This window comes from Triturus cristatus, chromosome 10 (assembly GCF_964204655.1).
Source record: "Triturus cristatus chromosome 10, aTriCri1.1, whole genome shotgun sequence".
Lineage (NCBI taxonomy): Eukaryota > Metazoa > Chordata > Amphibia > Caudata > Salamandridae > Triturus > Triturus cristatus.
Genome location: NC_140593.1, coordinates 1,229,264,581 through 1,229,285,491, shown reverse-complemented (window position 1 = coordinate 1,229,285,491; position 20,911 = coordinate 1,229,264,581). Strand labels below are relative to the sequence as shown.

The following is a 20,911-nucleotide window of genomic DNA, read 5'->3' as shown; positions in this document are numbered from 1 at the left end:
CCCTTAGTAGATGCTTCGTGTCCCGTTCGTAATCCTGATGAAATGCGCCTCTATCGTGAACCCCTTAGTAGATGCTTCGTGTTCCTGTAGTAATCCTGATGAAATGCGCCTCTATCGTGAACCCCTTAGTAGATGCTTTGTGTCCCGTTAGTAATCCTGATGAAATGTGTCTCTATCGTGAACCCCTTAGTAGATGCTTCGTGTCCCTGTAGTAATCCTGATGAAGTGCGTCTCTATCGTGAACCCCTTAGTAGATGCTTCGTGTCCCGTTAGTAATCCTGATGAAATGCGCCTCTATCGTGAACCCCTTAGTAGATGCTTCGTGTCCCGTTAGTGATCCTGATGAAGTGCGCCTCTATCGTGAACCCCTTAGTAGATGCTTCGTGTCCCGTTAGTAATCCTGATGAAGTGCGCCTCTATCGTGAACCCCTTAGTAGATGCTTCGTGTCCCGTTAGTAATCCTGATGAAAAGCGTCTCTATTGTGACCCCCTTAGTAGATGCTTCGTGTTCCGTTAGTAATCCTGATGAAATGCGCCTCTATCGTGAACCCCTTAGTAGATGCTTTGTGTCCCGTTAGTAATCCTGATGAAATGTGTCTCTATCGTGAACCCCTTAGTAGATGCTTCGTGTCCCGTTCGTAATCCTGATGAAATGCGCCTCTATCGAAGTTCCCCTTAGTAGATGCTTCGTGTCCCGTTAGTAATCCTGATGAAATGCGCCTCTATCGTGAACCCCTTAGTAGATGCTTCGTGTTCCTGTAGTAATCCTGATGAAATCCGCCTCTATCGTGAACCCCTTAGTAGATGCTTCGTGTCCCGTTAGTAATCCTGATGAAATGCGTCTCTATCGTGAACCCCTTAGTAGATGCTTCGTGTCCCGTTAGTAATCCTGATGAAATGCGCCTCTATCGTGACCCCCTTAGTAGATGCTTTGTGTCTCGTTAGTAATCCTGATGAAATGCGCCTCTATCGTGAACCCCTTAGTAGATGCTTCGTGTCCCGTTAGTAATCCTGATGAAGTGCGCCTCTATCGTGAACCCCTTAGTAGATGCTTCGTGTCCCGTTAGTAATCCTAAGGGAATGCGTCTCTATCGTGAACCCCTTAGTAGATGCTTCGTGTTCCGTTAGTAATCCTGATGAAATGTGTCTCTATCGAAGTTCCCCTAATTAGATGCTTCGTGTTCCGTTAGTAATCCTGATGAAATGCGCCTCTATCGTGAACCCCTTAGTAGATGCTTCGTGTCCCTGTAGTAATCCTGATGAAGTGCGCCTCTATCGTGAACCTCTTAGTAGATGCTTTGTGTCCCTGTAGTAATCCTCATGAAATGCGTCTCTATCGAAGACCCCCTAATTAGATGCTTCGTGTCCCGTTAGTAATCCTGATGAAATGCGTCTCTATCGTGAACCCCTTAGTAGATGCTTCGTGTTCCGTTAGTAATCCTGATGAAATGCGTCTCTATCGTGACCCCCTTAGTTGATGCTTTGTGTCCCGTTAGTAATCCTGATGAAATGTGTCTCTATCGTGAACCCCTCAGTAGATGCTTCGTGTCCCGTTCGTAATCCTGATGAAATGCGTCTCTATCGTGAACCCCTCAGTAGATGCTTCGTGTCCCGTTCGTAATCCTGATGAAATGTGTCTCTATCGTGAACCCCTCAGTAGATGCTTCGTGTCCCGTTCGTAATCCTGATGAAATGCGCCTCTATCGTGAACCCCTTAGTAGATGCTTCGTGTTCCTGTAGTAATCCTGATGAAATGCGCCTCTATCGTGAACCCCTCAGTAGATGCTTCGTGTCCCGTTAGTAATCCTGATGAAATGCGCCTCTATCGTGAACCCCTTAGTAGATGCTTTGTGTCCCGTTAGTAATCCTGATGAAATGCATCTCTATCGTGAACCCCTTAGTAGATGCTTCGTGTCCCGTTAGTAATCCTGATGAAATGCGTCTCTATCGTGAACCCCTTAGTAGATGCTTCGTGTCCCGTTAGTAATCCTGATGAAATGCGCCTCTATCGAAGACCCCCTTAGTAGATGCTTCGTGTCCCTGTAGTAATCCTGATGAAATGCGTCTCTATTGAAGACCCCCTTAGTAGATGCTTCGTGTCCCTGTAGTAATCCTGATGAAATGCGCCTCTATCGTGAACCCCTTAGTAGATGCTTCGTGTCCCGTTAGTAATCCTGATGAAGTGCGTCTCTATCGTGAACCCCTTAGTAGATGCTTCGTGTCCCGTTAGTAATCCTGATGAAATGCGCCTCTATCGTGAACCCATTAGTAGATGCTTCGTGTCCCTGTAGTAATCCTGATGAAATGCGTCTCTATCGTGAACCCCTTAGTAGATGCTTCGTGTCCCGTTAGTAATCCTGATGAAATGCGCCTCTATCGTGACCCCCTTAGTAGATGCTTCGTGTCCCGTTAGTAATCCTGATGAAATGTGTCTCTATCGTGACCCCCTTAGTAGATGCTTCGTGTCCCTGTAGTAATCCTGATGAAATGCGTCTCTATCGTGAACCCCTTAGTAGATGCTTCGTGTCCCGTTAGTAATCCTGATGAAATGCGCCTCTATCGTGAACCCCTTAGTAGATGCTTCGTGTCCCTGTAGTAATCCTGATGAAATGCGCCTCTATCGTGAACCCCTTAGTAGATGCTTCGTGTCCCGTTAGTAATCCTGATGAAGTGCGTCTCTATCGTGAACCCCTTAGTAGATGCTTCGTGTCCCGTTAGTAATCCTGATGAAATGCGCCTCTATCGTGAACCCCTTAGTAGATGCTTCGTGTCCCTGTAGTAATCCTGATGAAATGCGTCTCTATCGTGAACCCCTTAGTAGATGCTTTGTGTCCCGTTAGTAATCCTGATGAAATGCGTCTCTATCGTGAACCCCTTAGTAGATGCTTCGTGTCCCTGTAGTAATCCTGATGAAATGCGTCTCTATCGTGAACCCCTTAGTAGATGCTTCGTGTTCCGTTAGTAATCCTGATGAAGTGCGTCTCTATCGTGAACCCCTTAGTAGATGCTTCGTGTCCCGTTAGTAATCCTGATGAAATGCGTCTCTATCGTGAACCCCTTAGTAGATGCTTCGTGTCCCGTTAGTAATCCTGATGAAATGCGCCTCTATCGTGAACCCCTTAGTAGATGCTTCGTGTCCCGTTAGTAATCCTGATGAAATGCGTCTCTATCGTGACCCCCTTAGTAGATGCTTCGTGTCCCGTTGGTAATCCTGATGAAATGCGTCTCTATCGTGAACCCCTTAGTAGATGCTTTGTGTCCCTGTAGTAATCCTGATGAAATGCGCCTCTATCGTGAACCCCTTAGTAGATGCTTCGTGTCCCGTTAGTAATCCTGATGAAATGCGCCTCTATCGTGACCCCCTTAGTAGATGCTTCGTGTCCCGTTAGTAATCCTGATGAAATGTGTCTCTATCGTGACCCCCTTAGTAGATGCTTCGTGTCCCTGTAGTAATCCTGATGAAATGCGTCTCTATCGTGAACCCCTTAGTAGATGCTTCGTGTCCCGTTAGTAATCCTGATGAAATGCGTCTCTATCGTGAACCCCTTAGTAGATGCTTCGTGTCCCGTTAGTAATCCTGATGAAATGCGCCTCTATCGAAGACCCCCTTAGTAGATGCTTCGTGTCCTTGTAGTAATCCTGATGAAATGCGCCTCTATCGAAGACCCCCTTAGTAGATGCTTCGTGTCCCTGTAGTAATCCTGATGAAATGCGCCTCTATCGAAGACCCCCTTAGTAGATGCTTCGTGTCCCGTTAGTAATTCTAAGGGAATGCGTCTCTATCGTGAACCACTTAGTAGATGCTTCGTGTCCCGTTAGTAATCCTGATGAAATGCGCGTCTATCGTGAACCCCTTAGTAGATGCTTTGTGTCCCGTTAGTAATCCTGATGAAATGCGCCTCTATCGTGAACCCCTTAGTAGATGCTTCGTGTCCCGTTAGTAATCCTGATGAAATGCGTCTCTATCGTGAACCCCTTAGTAGATGCTTCGTGTCCCGTTAGTAATCCTGATGAAATGCGCGTCTATCGTGAACCCCTTAGTAGATGCTTCGTGTCCCGTTCGTAATCCTGAGGGAATGCGCCTCTATCGTGAACCCCTTAGTAGATGCTTCGTGTCCCTGTAGTAATCCTGAGGGAATGCGTCTCTATCGTGAACCCCTTAGTAGATGCTTCGTGTCCCGTTCGTAATCCTGAGGGAATGCGCCTCTATCGTGAACCCCTTAGTAGATGCTTCGTGTCCCTGTAGTAATTCCTGATGAAATGCGTCTCTATCGCGAACCCCTTAGTAGATGCTTCGTGTCCCGTTAGTAATCCTGATGAAATGCGCCTCTATCGAAGAACTACTTAGATGCGTTTTTATGTCTTATAAAGTCACATCTTGTTCTGACATTGGGGTAAGTATCATTTTCTTCACTTACAGGGTCAAGGGTCTCATGTTTTTACTTCCTCTGATGTATCAGAAGGACATAGTGTTTGTGTTGTCACTTCCACTATGTATGTAGGTTTTGATATTTCAAACCTTCCTGACTAGCTACGTATAGCTGCACGGGGTCCACACTCCAGTGGGTATACATGGGATGGATGACAGAGGGAGGTAGGAGAGCTGGCCAAACAGTGGGATGTCAGTCTCTTTGAGGTAGTGTTCCTTGAAGAGATGACCCTTCAGTTTCCTCCCTAATTGTAGGAGAGTTGGTGCTGTTCTGGTGTCAGAGGGGACGTGCCAGCTCCTGAGGTTTGGGCTCGCAAGGCTTGTTTTTTGTGTCCTCCTTCTGGCAGCGCTTCGTTTCTAACCTGGTGATGTCGGCGCTTCTCGTCTGGAGTTGACCTCCGTATGTAGCCAGTCTGGCATTAACCTCATGTTGTAGCTAGTCTAGAGCTTACCTCCAGCTGTAGCTCGTCTGGCATTGACCTCGGGATGTATCTTGTGTGGTGTTGACCTCCAGATGTTGCTCCCATGGTGTTGACCCCAAGATGTAGCTTTTCTGGCATTGACCTCTAGATGCAGCTCGTCTGTCATTGACCTCCAGATGTAGCCAGTCTGGCATTAACCTCATGTTGCAGCTAGTCTAGAGTTGACCTCCAGATGTAACTCATCTGGCATTGACCTCCAGATGTAGTTCATCTCGTGTTGACCTCCAGATGTAGCTCGTCTGGCGTTGACCTCTTGATTTATCTCATCTGGCGTTTACCTCCAAATGTAGCCAGTCTGGCATTAACCTCATGTTTCAGCTAGTTTAGCATTGACCTCCAGCTGTCGCTCGTGTGGCGTTGACCTCCATTTGTAGCTTGCCTGGCGTTGACCTCTGGATGTAGCTCATCTTGTGTTGACATCCGGATTTAGCTCGTCTGGCGTTGACCTCCAGATGTAGATCATCTGGCGTTGACCTCCAGATGTAGATCATCTGGCGTTGACCTCCAGATGTAGATCATCTGGCGTTTACCTCCAAATGTAGCCAGTCTGGCATTAACCTCATGTTGCAGCTAGTTTAGCGTTGACCTCCAGATGTATCTCATCTGGCGATGACCTCCAGATGTTGCTCATCTGGCATTGACCTCCAGATGCAGCTCATCTTGTGTTGACCTCCAGATGTAGCTCGTCTGGCGTTGACCTCTTGATGTATCTCGTCTGGCGATGACCTCCAGATGTTGCTCATCTGGCATTGACCTCCAGATGTAGCTCGACTAACATTGACCTCTGTATGTTGCTCGTCTTGCATTGACCTCCAGTTGTATCCAGTCTGGCATTGACCTCGTGTTGCAGCTAGTTTAGCGTTAGCGTTGACCTCCAGATGTAACTCGTCTGGCATTGACCTCCAGATGTCGTTAGTGTGTAGCCAGGTGAACAGGGGTCTAGTTTTAAAGGGCTTTGACATTTTGATTAATCAACATCTCCAAGTTTGAGTTCGGCAGTCGTGGCCAGTCCTCGGTCCTTCATGTATATTGTGTGATCAAAGGAATGTCCCTTTAACTACCATGATGCAAAGTGGCCAAACCTCCCCCCATGAAGAAACCATAGAAAGAAAGACACTGAAACTCTTCTGGGTGTAGATGCTTTTTCTCTGGCGTGTTCATGCATGTACCTGTTTCATACTTGGCGATGGTAACTTCTGCTCATGTAAATAAACATGCCTTCTCTGTATGTGACTTTCCAGGCTGGGACTGGGGCACAACAAGATCCGGATGATTGAGAATGGGAGCCTGCCCTACATGCCCACCCTCCGGGAGCTGCACCTGGACCACAACAAGCTGTCCAGGGTGCCACCAGGACTCCCCGACCTCAAGTACCTGCAGGTAAGTCCCCTGCGCTCGGCTGCTGCCCGCTGGGCCATGTCTTCTCACCACCACTCCTCCCGGCGTCCTCCCTTCATTTTATCATGTTCGCCGTCTTACAAGTGCCATAGGATATAAAGGAATATCCATCCGTAACCTTTGTGCCAAAGCAACACCGTCCCCAAACCCTTAGTACACTTAAGGCACATAAGAGACATATCGTAAGTAGGAGAGCGTAGCAAATCCATAGGTGAGCTGTTCTAAAGATAGAGAGCTGCGCTAGAGACTGGGACCTGAGTGAGAGGTAGAGCTGTGCGAGAGATGGGGAACTGTGCTGGAGACAGTGAGCTGAGTGAGAGGTAGAGCTGTGTGAGAGATGGAGAACTGTGCTGGAGACAGGGAGCTGAGTGAGAGGCAGAGCTGTGCGAGAGATGGAGAACTGTGCTGGAGACAGTGAGCTGAGTGAGAGGCGGAGCTGTGTGAGAAATGGAGAACTGTGCTGGAGACAGTGAGCTGCGTGAGAGGCAGAGCTGTGCGAGAGATGGAGAACTGTGCTGGAGACAGTGAGCTGAGTGAGAGGCAGAGCTGTGTGAGAGATGGAGAACTGTGCTGGAGACAGTGAGCTGAGTGAGAGGCAGAGCTGTGCGAGAGATGGAGAACTGTGCTGGAGACAGTGAGCTGAGTGAGAGGCAGAGCTGTGTGAGAGATGGAGAACTGTGCTGGAGACAGTGAGCTGAGTGAGAGGCAGAGCTGCGCGAGAGATGGAGAACTGTGCTGGAGACAGTGAGCTGAGTGAGAGGCAGAGCTGTGCGAGAGATGGAGAACTGTGCTGGAGACAGTGAGCTGAGTGAGAGGCAGAGCTGTGTGAGAGATGGAGAACTGTGCTGGAGACAGTGAGCTGAGTGAGAGGCAGAGCTGCGCGAGAGATGGAGAACTGTGCTAGAGACAGGAAGCTGAGTGAGAGGCAGAGCTGCGCGAGAGATGGAGAACTGTGCTGGAGACAGTGAGCTGAGTGAGAGGCAGAGCTGTGCGAGAGATGGAGAACTGTGCTGGAGACAGTGAGCTGAGTGAGAGGCAGAGCTGTGCGAGAGATGGAGAACTGTGCTGGAGACAGTGAGCTGAGTGAGAGGCAGAGCTGTGCGAGAGATGGGGAACTGTACTGGAGACAGGAAGCTGAGTGAGAGGCAGAGCTGCGCGAGAGATGGAGAACTGTGCTGGAGACAGTGAGCTGAGTGAGAGGCAGAGCTGCACGAGAGATGGGGAACTGTGCTGGAGACAGTGAGCTGAGTGAGAGGCAGAGCTGTGCGAGAGATGGAGAACTGTGCTGGAGACAGGAAGCTGAGTGAGAGGCAGAGCTGCGCGAGAGATGGAGAACTGTGCTGGAGACAGGAAGCTGAGTGAGAGGCAGAGCTGCGCGAGAGATGGAGAACTGTGCTGGAGACAGTGAACTGAGTGAGAGGCAGAGCTGCGCGAGAGATGGAGAACTGTGCTGGAGACAGTGAGCTGAGTGAGAGGCAGAGCTGTGCGAGAGATGGAGAACTGTGCTGGAGACAGGAAGCTGAGTGAGAGGCAGAGCTGCGCGAGAGATGGAGAACTGTGCTGGAGACAGGAAGCTGAGTGAGAGGCAGAGCTGCGCGAGAGATGGAGAACTGTGCTGGAGACAGTGAGCTGAGTGAGAGGCAGAGCTGTGCGAGAGATGGAGAACTGTGCTGGAGACAGTGAGCTGAGTGAGAGGCAGAGCTGTGCGAGAGATGGAGAACTGTGCTGGAGACAGTGAGCTGAGTGAGAGGCAGAGCTGTGCGAGAGATGGGGAAGTGTGCTGGAGACAGGAAGCTGAGTGAGAGGCAGAGCTGCGCGAGAGATGGAGAACTGTGCTGGAGACAGTGAGCTGAGTGAGAGGCAGAGCTGCGCGAGAGATGGGGAACTGTGCTGGAGACAGTGAGCTGAGTGAGAGGCAGAGCTGTGCGAGAGATGGAGAACTGTGCTGGAGACAGGAAGCTGAGTGAGAGGCAGAGCTGCGCGAGAGATGGAGAACTGTGCTGGAGACAGGAAGCTGAGTGAGAGGCAGAGCTGCGCGAGAGATGGAGAACTGTGCTGGAGACAGTGAGCTGAGTGAGAGGCAGAGCTGCGCGAGAGATGGAGAACTGTGCTGGAGACAGTGAGCTGAGTGAGAGGCAGAGCTGTGCGAGAGATGGAGAACTGTGCTGGAGACAGTGAGCTGAGTGAGAGGCAGAGCTGTGCGAGAGATGGAGAACTGTGCTGGAGACAGTGAGCTGAGTGAGAGGCAGAGCTGTGCGAGAGATGGAGAACTGTGCTGGAGACAGTGAGCTGAGTGAGAGGCAGAGCTGTGCGAGAGATGGAGAACTGTGCTGGAGACAGGAACCTGAGTGAGAGGCAGAGCTGTGCGAGAGATGGAGAACTGTGCTGGAGACAGTGAGCTGAGTGAGAGGCAGAGCTGTGTGAGAGATGGAGAACTGTGCTGGAGACAGTGAGCTGAGTGAGAGGCAGAGCTGCGCGAGAGATGGAGAACTGTGCTGGAGACAGTGAGCTGAGTGAGAGGCAGAGCTGCGCGAGAGATGGGGAACTGTGCTGGAGACAGTGAGCTGAGTGAGAGGCAGAGCTGTGCGAGAGATGGAGAACTGTGCTGGAGACAGGAAGCTGAGTGAGAGGCAGAGCTGCGCGAGAGATGGGGAACTGTGCTGGAGACAGGAAGCTGAGTGAGAGGCAGAGCTGTGCGAGAGATGGAGAACTGTGCTGGAGACAGTGAGCTGAGTGAGAGGCAGAGCTGCGCGAGAGATGGGGAACTGTGCTGGAGACAGTGAGCTGAGTGAGAGGCAGAGCTGTGCGAGAGATGGGGAACTGTGCTGGAGACAGTGAGCTGAGTGAGAGGCAGAGCTGTGCGAGAGATGGAGAACTGTGCTGGAGACAGTGAGCTGAGTGAGAGGCAGAGCTGTGTGAGAGATGGAGAACTGTGCTGGAGACAGTGAGCTGAGTGAGAGGCAGAGCTGCGCGAGAGATGGGGAACTGTGCTGGAGACAGTGAGCTGAGTGAGAGGCAGAGCTATGCGAGAGATGGAGAACTGTGCTGGAGACAGGAAGCTGAGTGAGAGGCAGAGCTGCGCGAGAGATGGAGAACTGTGCTGGAGACAGTGAGCTGAGTGAGAGGCAGAGCTGCGCGAGAGATGGGGAACTGTGCTGGAGACAGTGAGCTGAGTGAGAGGCAGAGCTGTGCGAGAGATGGAGAACTGTGCTGGAGACAGGAAGCTGAGTGAGAGGCAGAGCTGTGCGAGAGATGGAGAACTGTGCTGGAGACAGTGAGCTGAGTGAGAGGCAGAGCTGTGCGAGAGATGGAAAACTGTGCTGGAGACAGTGAGCTGAGTGAGAGGCAGAGCTGTGCGAGAGAGGGAGAACTGTGCTGGAGACAGTGAGCTGAGTGAGAGGCAGAGCTGTGCGAGAGATGGAGAACTGTGCTGGAGACAGGGAGCTGAGTGAGAGGCAGAGCTGCGCGAGAGATGGAGAACTGTGCTGGAGACAGGGAGCTGAGTGAGAGGCAGAGCTGTGTGAGAGATGGAGAACTGTGCTGGAGACAGTGAGCTGAGTGAGAGGTAGAGCTGCGCGAGAGATGGGGAACTGTGCTGGAGACAGTGAGCTGAGTGAGAGGCAGAGCTGCGCGAGAGATGGGGAACTGTGCTGGAGACAGTGAGCTGAGTGAGAGGTAGAGCTGCGCGAGAGATGGGGAACTGTGCTGGAGACAGGAAGCTGAGTGAGAGGCAGAGCTGCGCGAGAGATGGAGAACTGTGCTGGAGACAGGAAGCTGAGTGAGAGGCAGAGCTGCGCGAGAGATGGAGAACTGTGCTGGAGACTGGGACCTGAGTGAGAGGCAGAGCTGTGTGTGACAAAGAGCTGTGCAGGAGATTGAAAACTGCTGAAGACAGAGAGATGTACTAGAGACAGGGAGCTGTGTCAGAGACAGGTTGCTGAAGCAGAGATGTGCAATAGACAGGGACTTGTCTAGAGATTGGAGAACCAGGGTAAAGAGAGGGAGCTGTGTTACAGACAGGGAGCTGTACTGAAGACGGGTAACCATGCTATAGACAGAGAGCTGTGGTAGACACATGAAACTGTTCCAGCAAAGGGGAGCTGTTCGAAAAGTGGGGATCTGCATTAGAGATAGGGCACAGTGCTTGAGTCATTGAGCTGTGGGCCGTGTCTTGACTTACATGTATGTAGTGTAGCGCTTCGTATCCCTGATGTGGTGACAAAGCACATTAGCAGACAAGTCCCACACTGTACCATACGGTGAACTTGTTTGGACGAAAGATGTGTTGCTGTTTGGCCTCTGCGGGAAGTGCTTCGATGTAGTGCGCGATGACCAGAGCGATGTTCTTGTCCTGGTGGTAGTCACTGCACTTACGTGCACGAGAGAGCAATGGAAGGTAAAGGATTGAATGCGTAAGTTTAATATTCATTTTTGCAGCGTAAATCTTTTCTGGATTCACTATGCCGTGCATTATTCTCCCATCTTGTGGCTCGGTCCGGAATTGTAGTATTTCTTATTTTTTTGGTTTTTTGTTGCCGGATGTGGGAGTGGTTTTGGTGTCCTGCATGATGAGTAGTGGAACACCTTCTCTTGTTGTTAAGCCTCTCTTATGTCAGGAGTGGAGTGAAGCAGATTGAGAGATAGTTGTGCTTGTGGTTGAGAGTACTGGTCCTGGGCAGGAACCGGTGAGGGTCCTTGGGTGGGATGGTGCAGAGAGTTATCTCGTCTTATTTCTTCTGGCCGATAGCATGTGTTTATTGGTCGGTGGGATCATTGGTTTGGGAAGAGCTAAACCTTTATCTTGTTCCAGAATTCTAGGTGGTCTTGGATTTTCTGTCTTTGATGGGAAGGGATTCGATAATATTGCAGCTGCTGCAGAGAAGGATGTTTCACTGAAGCAACATTTCTGTGTTTGAGGCCAGGGGTTGTGTCGGAGGCAGGGAGCTGTGCCAGAGGCAGGGAGCTGTGCCAGAGGCAGGGAGCTGTGCTGGAGGCAGGGAGCTGTGCTGGAGGCAGGGAGCTGTGCTGGAGGCAGGGGGCTGTGTCAGAGACAGGGAGCTGTGTCGGAGACAGGGAGCTATGTCAGAGACAGGGAACTGTGGTAGAGACATGGAGCTGTGCCAGAGATAGGTTGCGGTGCCAGAGATAGGGAGCTGAGCCAGAGATAGGGAGCTCTGTCAGAGACAGGGAGCAGTGCCAGATGCAGTGAGCTGTGCCAGACACAGGGAGTTATGTCAGAAACAGGGAGCTGTGCTGGAAACAGCCAGCTGTGCCGGAGGCAGAGAGGTGTACCGGAGACAGGGAACTGCGCTAGAGACAGGGAGCTGCGCCAGAGACATGGAGCTGTGCTAGAGGCAGGGAGCTGTGCTAGAGGCAGGGAGCTGTGCTAGAGGCAGGGAGCTGTGCCAGAGGCAGGGAGCTGTGCCAGAGAGAGGGAACTGTGCCAGAGACAGGGAGCTGTGCCAGAGACAGGGAGCTGTGCCAGAGACAGGGAGCTGTGCCAGAGACAGGGAGCTGTGCCAGAGACAGGGAGCAGTGCCAGAGGCAGGGAGCTGTGCCAGAGACAGGGAACTGTGCCGGAGGCAGGGAGCTGTCCCGGAGATTGGGAGCTATGTCAGAGACAGGGAGCTATGCCAGAGACAGAGAACTGTGCCAGAGACAGGGAATTATGTCAGAGACTGGGAGCTGTGCTGGAGACAAGGAGCTGTGCTGGAGACTGGCAGATGTGCCGGAGGCAGGGAGCTGCGCTAGAGACAGGGAGCTGCGCTAGAGACTGGGAGCTATGCCAGAGGCAGGGAGCTGTGCCAGAGACAGGGAACTGGGCTAGAGACAGGTAGCTGTGCCAGAGACAGGGAGCTGTGTCAGAGACAGGAAGCTGTGTCAGAGACAGGGAGCTGTGCCGGAGACATGGAGCTGTGCCAGAGACAGGGAACTGTGCCAGAGATAGGGAGCTGTGCCAGAGGTAGGGAGCTGAGCCAGAGGTAGGGAGGTGAGCCAGAGATGGAGAGCTGTGTCAGAGACAGGGAACAGTGCCAGAGGCAGAGAGCTGTGCCAGAGACAGGGAGCTGTGCTGGAGACAGGCAGCTGTGCCCTAGGCAGAGAGGTGTCCCGGAGACAGGGAACTGCGCTAGAGACAGGGAGCTGCGCCAGACATGGAGCTGCACCAGAGGCAGGGAGCTGTACCAGAGGCAGGGAGCTGTGCCAGAGGCAGGGAGCTGTGCCAGAGATAGGGAGCTGTGTCATAGACAGGGAGCTGTGCCAGAGACAGGGAACTGTGCCAGAGACAGGGAACTGTGCCAGAGACAGGTAGCTGTGCCAGAGACAAGGGAGCTATGCCAGAGACAAGGGAGCTATGCCAGAGACAAGGAACTGCGCCAGAGACAGGGAGCTGCGCCAGAGACAGGGAGCTGTGCTAGAGGCAGGGAGCTGTGCTGGAGGCAAGGAGCTGTGCCGGAGGCAGGGAGTTGTACCGGAGATAGGGAGCTATGTCAGAGACAGGGAGCTATGCTAGAGACAGAGAACTGTGCCAGAGACAGGGAGTTATATCAGAGACAGGGAGGTGTGCCAGGGAACTGTTAGAGACAGGCAGCTGTGCCAGAGGCAGGGAGGTGTGCCAGAGACAGGGAACTGTTAGAGACAAAGAGCTGCGCCAGAGACAAGGAGCTGTGCTAAAGGCAGGGCGTGTGCTACAGGCAGGGAGCTGCGCCAGAGGCAGGGAGCTACTTCAGCAGCAGGGAGCTATGTCAGAGACAGTAAACAGTGCTAGAGACAGGGAGATGTGTCAGAGATAGGGAGCTGAGCCAGAGATAGGGAGCTGTGTCAGAGATAGGGAGCTGTGCTGGAGACAGGGAGCTGTGCTGGAGACAAGGAGCTGTGCTAGAAGCAGGGAGCTGTGCCAGAGGCAGGGAGCCGTGCCAGAGGCAAGGAGCTATGTCAGAGACAGGGAACTGTGCTAGAGACAGGGAGCTGCGCCAGACATGGAGCTGCGCCAGAGGCAGGGAGCTGTGCCAGAGGCAGGGAGCTGTGCCAGAGATAGGGAGCTGTGCCAGAGATAGGGAGCTGTGCCAGAGATAGGGAGCTATGTCATAGACAGGGGGCTGTGCCAGAGACAGGGAACTGTGCCAGAGACAGGTAGCTGTGCCAGAGACAAGGGAGCTATGTCAGAGACAGGGAGCTATGCCAGAGACAGGGAGCTGCGCCAGAGACTGGGAGCTGCGCCAGAGACTGGGAGCTGTGCTAGAGGCAGGGAGCTGTGCCGGAGGCAAGGAGCTGTGCCGGAGGCAGGGAGTTGTGCCGGAGACAGGGAGGTGTGCCAGAGACAGGGAACTGTTAGAGACAGGCAGCTGTGCTAGAGGCAGGGAGGTGTGCCAGAGACAGGGAACTGTTAGAGACAAGGAGCTGCACCAGAGACAGGGAGCTGTGCTAAAGGCAGGGAGTGTGCTACAGGCAGGGAGCTGCGCCAGAGGCAGGGAGCTATTCCAGCAGCAGGGAGCTATGTCAGAGACAATAAACAGTGCTAGAGACAGGGAGATGTGCCAGAGATAGAGAGCTGTGCCAGAGATAGGGAGCTGAGCCAGAGATAGGGAGCTGTGTCAGAGATAGGGAGCTGAGTCAGAGATAGGGAGCTGTGTCAGAGACAGGGAGCTGTGCTGGAGACAAGGAGCTGTGCCAGGGGCAGGGAGCTGTGCCAAAGGCAGGGAGCTGTGCCAGAGGCAGGGAGCCGTGCCAGAGGCAAGGAGCTATGTCAGAGACAGGGAACTGTGCTAGAGACAGGGAGCTGTGCCAGAGGCAGTGAGCTGTGCCAAAGGCAGGGAGCTGTGCCAGAGGCAGGGAGCTATGTTAGAGACAGGGAACTGTGCTAGAGACAGGGAGCTGTGCCAGAGATAGGGAGCTGAGCCAGAGATATGGAGCTCTGTCAGAGACAGGGAGCAGAGGCAGGGAGCTGTGCTAGAGACAGGGAGTTATGTCAGAAACAGTGAGCTGTGCTGGAGACAGGCAGCTATGCCGGAGGCAGAGAGGTGTGCCGGAGACAGGGAACTGCGCTAGAGACAGAGAGCTGCGCCAGAGACATGGAGCTGCGCTAGAGACTTGGAGCTGCGCTAGAGGCAGGGAGCTGTGCCAGAGGCAGGGAGCTGTGCCAGAGACAGGGAGCTGTGCCAGAGACAGGGAGCTGTGCCAGAGGCAGGGAGCTGTGCCAGAGACAGGGAGCTGTGCCAGAGACAGGGAGCTGTGCCAGAGACAGGGAGCTGTGCCGGAGACATGGAGCTGTGCCAGAGACAGTGAGTTGTTCTAGAGATGAGGGTCTGTGCCAGAGTCAATGAGCCGGGCCAAGGCAGGGAGCTGTCCTGGAGGTGGAGAGCTGTGTCAGAGACAGCGAATTCTTCTAGAGAGAGGGAGCTGTTCTAGAGATGGGGGTCTCTGTCAGAGACAGGTGCTGTGCCAGAGATAGGGATTTGTGATAAAGGCACATGTCTAAAGTCACTGCTTGAAAACCACGGTCACCAGAATCAAACGTGGGGTAACTCACCTATTACAAGGCAGGAGAAAGATTTAAAGAAATCCACCCTTCATTGCAAGAAAGAGTTTCTTCAGTGCTTAATTTGAGCCGGAGATTGCCGGTGGAGGCCACCGCAACTTATTTTTGGGGACGAGATTTATTTTTCCATATCAGATAATTACCAAGAGCAAGAGAGGGGGAACAAACAAATTGCAGAGACAGAGAAAGAGAAAGACTGAACAAAAATCACAAAGATAGGAAGCAGGAACAATCACATTTGAGATAAAGGGGCAGAGAGTGTCTGGCAGTGAATTAAAGAGTCCTGAGGGGGTTTAAGACTACCAGCCTTGTTTTTCTGCATGCCAATGTTTAATTGCACCGGCCATGGGCTTCTGAGCAGAGCATTGGATCCTGTCACAGTTTCTTTTACAAATTAAGCACTGACTTTATCTGGCCTTGCAGGATCAGTGCTGCTCCATGCAGATCATAAGTTTGAACCCATTCATTCTTCTACCATTACTTTGACTTTCAAGTTAAGTAAATATGTACTGAACAAAAGTAATACATAATTATATTTACTTTCTTTCATGCAAATAAATTCATTAAAAAAGAATATGAAAATGATATATTTAGTGATTTATTTAGGAGTTTTATTAAATAAATTCTTAAAATGTGTCATCATTTGCTGTAATTACTATTGTTTTACCTATTTTAGCAATGTAGGCATCCTTAATTTAATTTAACTTACTTGTAGTATTAATAAAAGTAATAATTAATGTTAAGTAGCTATATTTATGTGATTTTATTAAGTTGATTAATGTCAATATAATTAACTTCATCACATTTATTAGGGTTGGAATTAGGGATTGTAATGTATTTGATTTAATTTAATTGTAATTAATTTAATGTTTGCTACCACAGCCACTACTGGAATTAAGTATTTAATGATTTTAGGCTTAAAGTTCAGTTAGGTTAGCTATTCTTTATTTAATTTAAATGTATTCATATTAATATATTTAAATCGTTTTTTATTTGTCAGAGTTGAAGTTAGGTTTACATAATATTTAGTTTAATTATTAATTTATTACAACAATTAACTATTTAATGAAATTAGTTTGGTTTAAGGTTAGGCTTAGGGTTCAAAGTTATCCTGAGTGTGCTCTACGCATCCGTTGTCACCCCACATCCCCTATAGACATGGGGCATGCCCTGCCTATCCTCAGCATGCCCTATGCATCCGTTGTCACCCCACATCCCCTATAGACATGGGGCATGCCCTGCCTATCCTCAGCATGCCCTATGCATCCATTATCACCCCACATCCCCTATAGACATGTGGCATGCCCTGCCTATCCTTAGCATGCCCTATGCATCCATTATCACCCCACATCCCCTATAGACATGGGGCATGCCCTGCCTATCCTCAGCATGCCCTATGCATCCATTATCACCCCACATCCCCTATAGACATGGGGCATGCCCTGCCTATCCTCAGCATGCCCTATGCATCCATTATCACTCATCATCCCTTATAGATAGGGCATGCCCTACCAATCCCTAGCCTTCTTTTTTTTTTTTAATCTTTATTCGTTTTACATCCAGCACAACATACAACTGAATATACGTCGTATTAAAGTACAAATTACACTGCATTTCAATTTGCATTTTTGTTTTGTGCCTACTGGGAACCAATCCCTAGCCGTCGTAAACACTCAACTTCTCGCTTTTGCTTCTCCCTCACCCAGGTCGTCTATCTTCACTCCAACAACATCACAGCCATTGGTGTGAACGACTTTTGCCCCGTCGGCTTTGGGGTGAAGAGGGCCTTCTACCACGGCATCAGCCTCTTCAACAACCCTGTGCCGTACTGGGAAGTGCAGCCTGCCACGTTCCGCTGTGTGAACGACCGCCTGGCTATACAGTTTGGAAACTACAAGAAATAAGAAGGCGCTTGCAGGAGAGCGACATGAAGTGAGCAGCAAGAACTAGCAAGATGAACCGACAACAAGCGAGAAAGAGGGCGCGATAGTAAAACCACACTGCATCTGCTTATTTCCAATCCTACTGCACCCCCTCACCCCCAAGCCGAGCGTTGTCTGTCTATAGTGGTGGTGTGCTCTCTGCGGCTGCTGCTCCCCTAGGTCAGTGTACATAAACCTCTTGTAGTACCTATTCAGTAAGCTCATAGTGAGACCAAGGAAAGTAAAATGGCGGCTTTATGATGACCCATTCCCACCTGCCGACTTCAGCTGGCGCCTGCGCGTCCGTGTCTTCCCGCTGTCCAAGCTGCACCCCTGACTACACGCACACAAACACACACTTCCCCCACAGACATGAGCACACACAAGATGGCGCCCTGGACGCGTGCCAATGAGGAGCTGTGAGACTAGCTGCACTTCCGCCCCCAGGATTGTGAAGCGTAGCCGAAGTCTCACAATCTACACAAAGCGTTGTGGGAAAAGTCTGACTTCCAAACAGTGGTAATATTTATTTGCAATGATTGAATGATAATTCAAAAATGATATCCTCATGCACAGATAAGCCTACTGCCCAATCACCCACACCAAATGTCTGAGGGGCACTCCATCCCGAAGCAATTATAGCCCCAGTGCGCCCTGATCACTCGCGACAAGCTGTCACTGCGCTTAGCACCAGAGAGCCGAGGAATCACTGGGACATTATTGCACTGATTGGCCGCAGCGTTATTGCATGAGGTGCAGTGGGCATGGAGGCCTTGGGAGCAGGCCCCCAGGCACTTGCCTACACTGTCCACTAAGGAATCAAGCCCTGAGTTCTCAAGAGGAAGAGGGAGAGAGAGGAAGTCCCTTCCTCTGATGACTCCATTCCTGCTCCCAATGAGGTGCAGTGGGCATGGAGGCCTTGGGAGCAGGCCCCCCAGGCACTTGCCTACACTGCCCACTAAGGAATCAAGCCCTGAGCTCACAGGAGGAAGAGGGAGAGAGAGGATGTCACTTCCTCTGATGACTCCATTCCTGCTCCCAGATGAAGCATGGCCCTTCCTCCAGAGGTCCTGGCCCCTGCTTGGAGAGAAAGACACCACTGCCCCAAACTCCCCCTCTCGATGCACCAAGGACTTCATCAAAAGACATCTGAGAGGAGCTTTGAAGGACTGCAAAGCTTGCCGACGGATTCGCCTCTTTGTATTTTCTTTTTGCTGTAACCTGCAACTCTTCCTTAAAACATGTATTCGCTCTTGGGTAGTGGTGTGACCTTTCACCTTAAACAATAGTTCTACAATTATCTAAAATCACAGCAAGTTCATGCATATGTACATATATACCAAATGAAAGAAAATGTTTTCTACAAAGGTCTGTTTGAGTTCTGCCTGGTGATGTCCTGTGTGTAAATACTCCATCCTTGGTCTCAGAGCATACATGGTGTTGTTTGTCGGGGTTCCAGAGGAGTCAAAGTCTCAACAAAGTGAGTAAAAATGGACAAAGCTGTAGAGAACCTGAAACTAACAATCCTGCTTGCAACGTTTACCCATGACTCCCTTCATTTCTTACCGTATAGTATTAGCTGTAGTCGAGTGGACAAGCCTTACTCAGAAGAGGTGGCATGAAGAGTGGTTTCAGAAAGACAAGGTACATGAATTTCAAGGCATCCCACAGACATGTTAGCAATCTGCATTTTGTCATTGCCAATTCTGGCCAACGGCAGCCAATATGTTTCAAGTAGGCCCGGGCAGAATTTTAATTCTTAATAGGAATTGTAGAAATTTGGTGACTCTGTGTTACTCTTGTAATGTAGAGTTCTTGCCAAATTCTGCCAATCACATGTGGTGGAAATTTGTCTTGCTTGAGCAACGCGATGACAACGGGAACAACGCAAGGCTCCAAAATGTGAACTGGCAAGTGCAAGTGAGATTTGGTGACCTCTGGTGTGATCTCCTGTCACTAGGAGGGCAAACTGCGCTAGTGAGCGGTCCGAAGGCTGCTTCCTGAGTTGATTACCCACTCACGTGACAGCAAAATCAAGTCAAATGGCCGCGTGCTCTTGCGCACTGTGTGGTGCCATTCATGCTAATTGTTCAGCCTGTGATCATGCTACCGCCACTAAAATCGGAGCATGAAATGCATTTTCTGCCCATTGGTGGACTCTCGCTGAATCTCACAGAGTTTTTATGCAACTCTGCGGAATTCCGTGAAGTAAAATTTCAAGAGTTGACCCAGGCTAAGTTTCAAGCAGGCACCTTCCTGCGTCGCCTACTCCAGGCCCTTTCCTTGGTCTCTGTGACCAGATTTGCAAAATGAGTTTCTCATATTCCTCATGGCTGCCCGATGAGGATGCTGCCTCCTGTTTTGGAGATTAGGGGTGGGAATTACAGCACACTCCTCTGGTCAAACACAAACTCAACAGAGGACGCCCACAGCTCTCCGTCGGAGTACAAGTGTTGTGCATCTGCATCAACCTGAAGGGAGATGTTCCTCCCTTGTGACTAAGGCCATCTTCTGCCACCCTATAGGTGAAGCACCTTGGGGCTTTCAGCTTACTTTACCCCTACCTAGACCACATAAAGGATTATTCCTCGTCTACTTATTCGGTCTGGAAAAAGTGGTACAAACACATATTGTTTTATCTTTGCCCGTTAATCATAGACAGAATGACTCATGATGAGGCTGACAATAAGGCCACAACGGCCCTGTATATAGTCGCTGTAGGACGCTGGCTTAGTATATGGTGCACACTTATATAAGTGAAGCACCCTGCACTAATCCAGACACGCCTTATGGTGGTTTTAGTGGTCTTAGACAACCTTAGCAAGCTCTCCAAGTGGTAGCTGTGAAGAGCAGCCTTCAGGCTTAGTCCAGAAGGAGTGTAAAGCAGCTTGTTTTACCAGAACTAATCAGATAGTGTAGCTTAAGGGAAAAAGAACCACACAGTGTAGTTATAAAAATATGTATTTTATTATGAACACTCACTAACAAGTTACAGTATCTCATACCAGGAGACATAATCTCAATACACACAATACTTCAACAATAGAACAGGTAAGTAGCACAAATACACAATGGTCTCCAGGGGGAGACGAAACCAAATACTAAGAAAGTGTATTTGTGCCTCAAGTACTTCCTTCTGGTAACAATCACATCAGGAATTCTGAATCATCTTAAAGGGACACTCCCTTATTTGCTCTTGTCACATCATGTACACCAGAAGTATTACAGTGCTTCGAAGGCAAACTCTCTTTTGTTCATGGCTTGTTGTTCCAAATCTCATCCAACCTCCTCCCTCATGAATGACCTGTGATCTGACCCTCCCACATGAATGACCAGTGATCAGACCCTCGCCCATGAATGACCAGTGATCTGACCTTCATGCATGAATGACCTGTGATCTGACCTTCACGCATGACTGACCTGTGATCTGACCCTCGCCCATGAATGACCTGTGCTCTGACCCTCATGCATGAATGACCAGTGATCTGACCCTCACCCATGAATGACCAGTGATCTGACCTTCATGCATGAATGACCTGTGATCTGACTCTCACCCATGAATGACCTGTGATCTGACCCTCGCCCATGAATGACCTATGATCTGAACCTTGCCCATGAATGACCTGTGATCTGACCTCACCCATGAATGACCTGTGATCTGACCCTCATGCATGAATGACCTGTGATCTGACCCTCACCCATGAATGACCTGTGATCTGACCCTCACACATGAATGACCTGTGATCTGACCCTCATGCATGAATGACCTGTGATCTGACCCTCATGCATGAATGACCTGTGATCTGACCCTCGCCCATGAATGATCTGTGATCTGACCCTCATGCATGATTGACCTGTGATCTGACCCTCATGCATGAATGACCTGTGATCTGACCCTCACCCATGAATGACCTGTGATCTGACCCTCACCCATAAATGACCTGTGATCTGACCCTCACACATGAATGACCTGTGATCTGACTATGAAAAGAATCCCCAAGAATCAAATAGTTAGCAGAGCAGAGTGTTGTGAGTGAACTCTCATCAGGAATTCAATCTTATACATTCTCATTCAAGTTTTATATTAGACCCCAGGGGGGACGTGCGCCTAAGAGTCTACAGACCCGGCTGAAGTCCTGGCTTT

The 20,911-nt window shown here is 50.4% G+C and overlaps 1 protein-coding gene across 2 annotated transcripts in view; it reads left to right on the top strand.

Moving 5' to 3' along the window:
• The window catches only part of BGN (biglycan), a 225,435-nt gene extending 207,297 nt beyond the window's left edge, over positions 1-18,138 (top strand). For both annotated transcript variants that reach the window (XM_085629820.1, XM_085629821.1), the window contains exons 7-8: positions 6,153-6,291; positions 16,552-18,138. In XM_085629820.1, coding sequence (XP_085485946.1) covers positions 6,153-6,291; positions 16,552-16,749 — 337 coding nt within the window. In that variant the 3' untranslated portion in view covers positions 16,750-18,138. The remainder of the gene's footprint in view (positions 1-6,152; positions 6,292-16,551) is intronic.
• Positions 18,139-20,911: the final 2,773 nt, after the last annotated feature.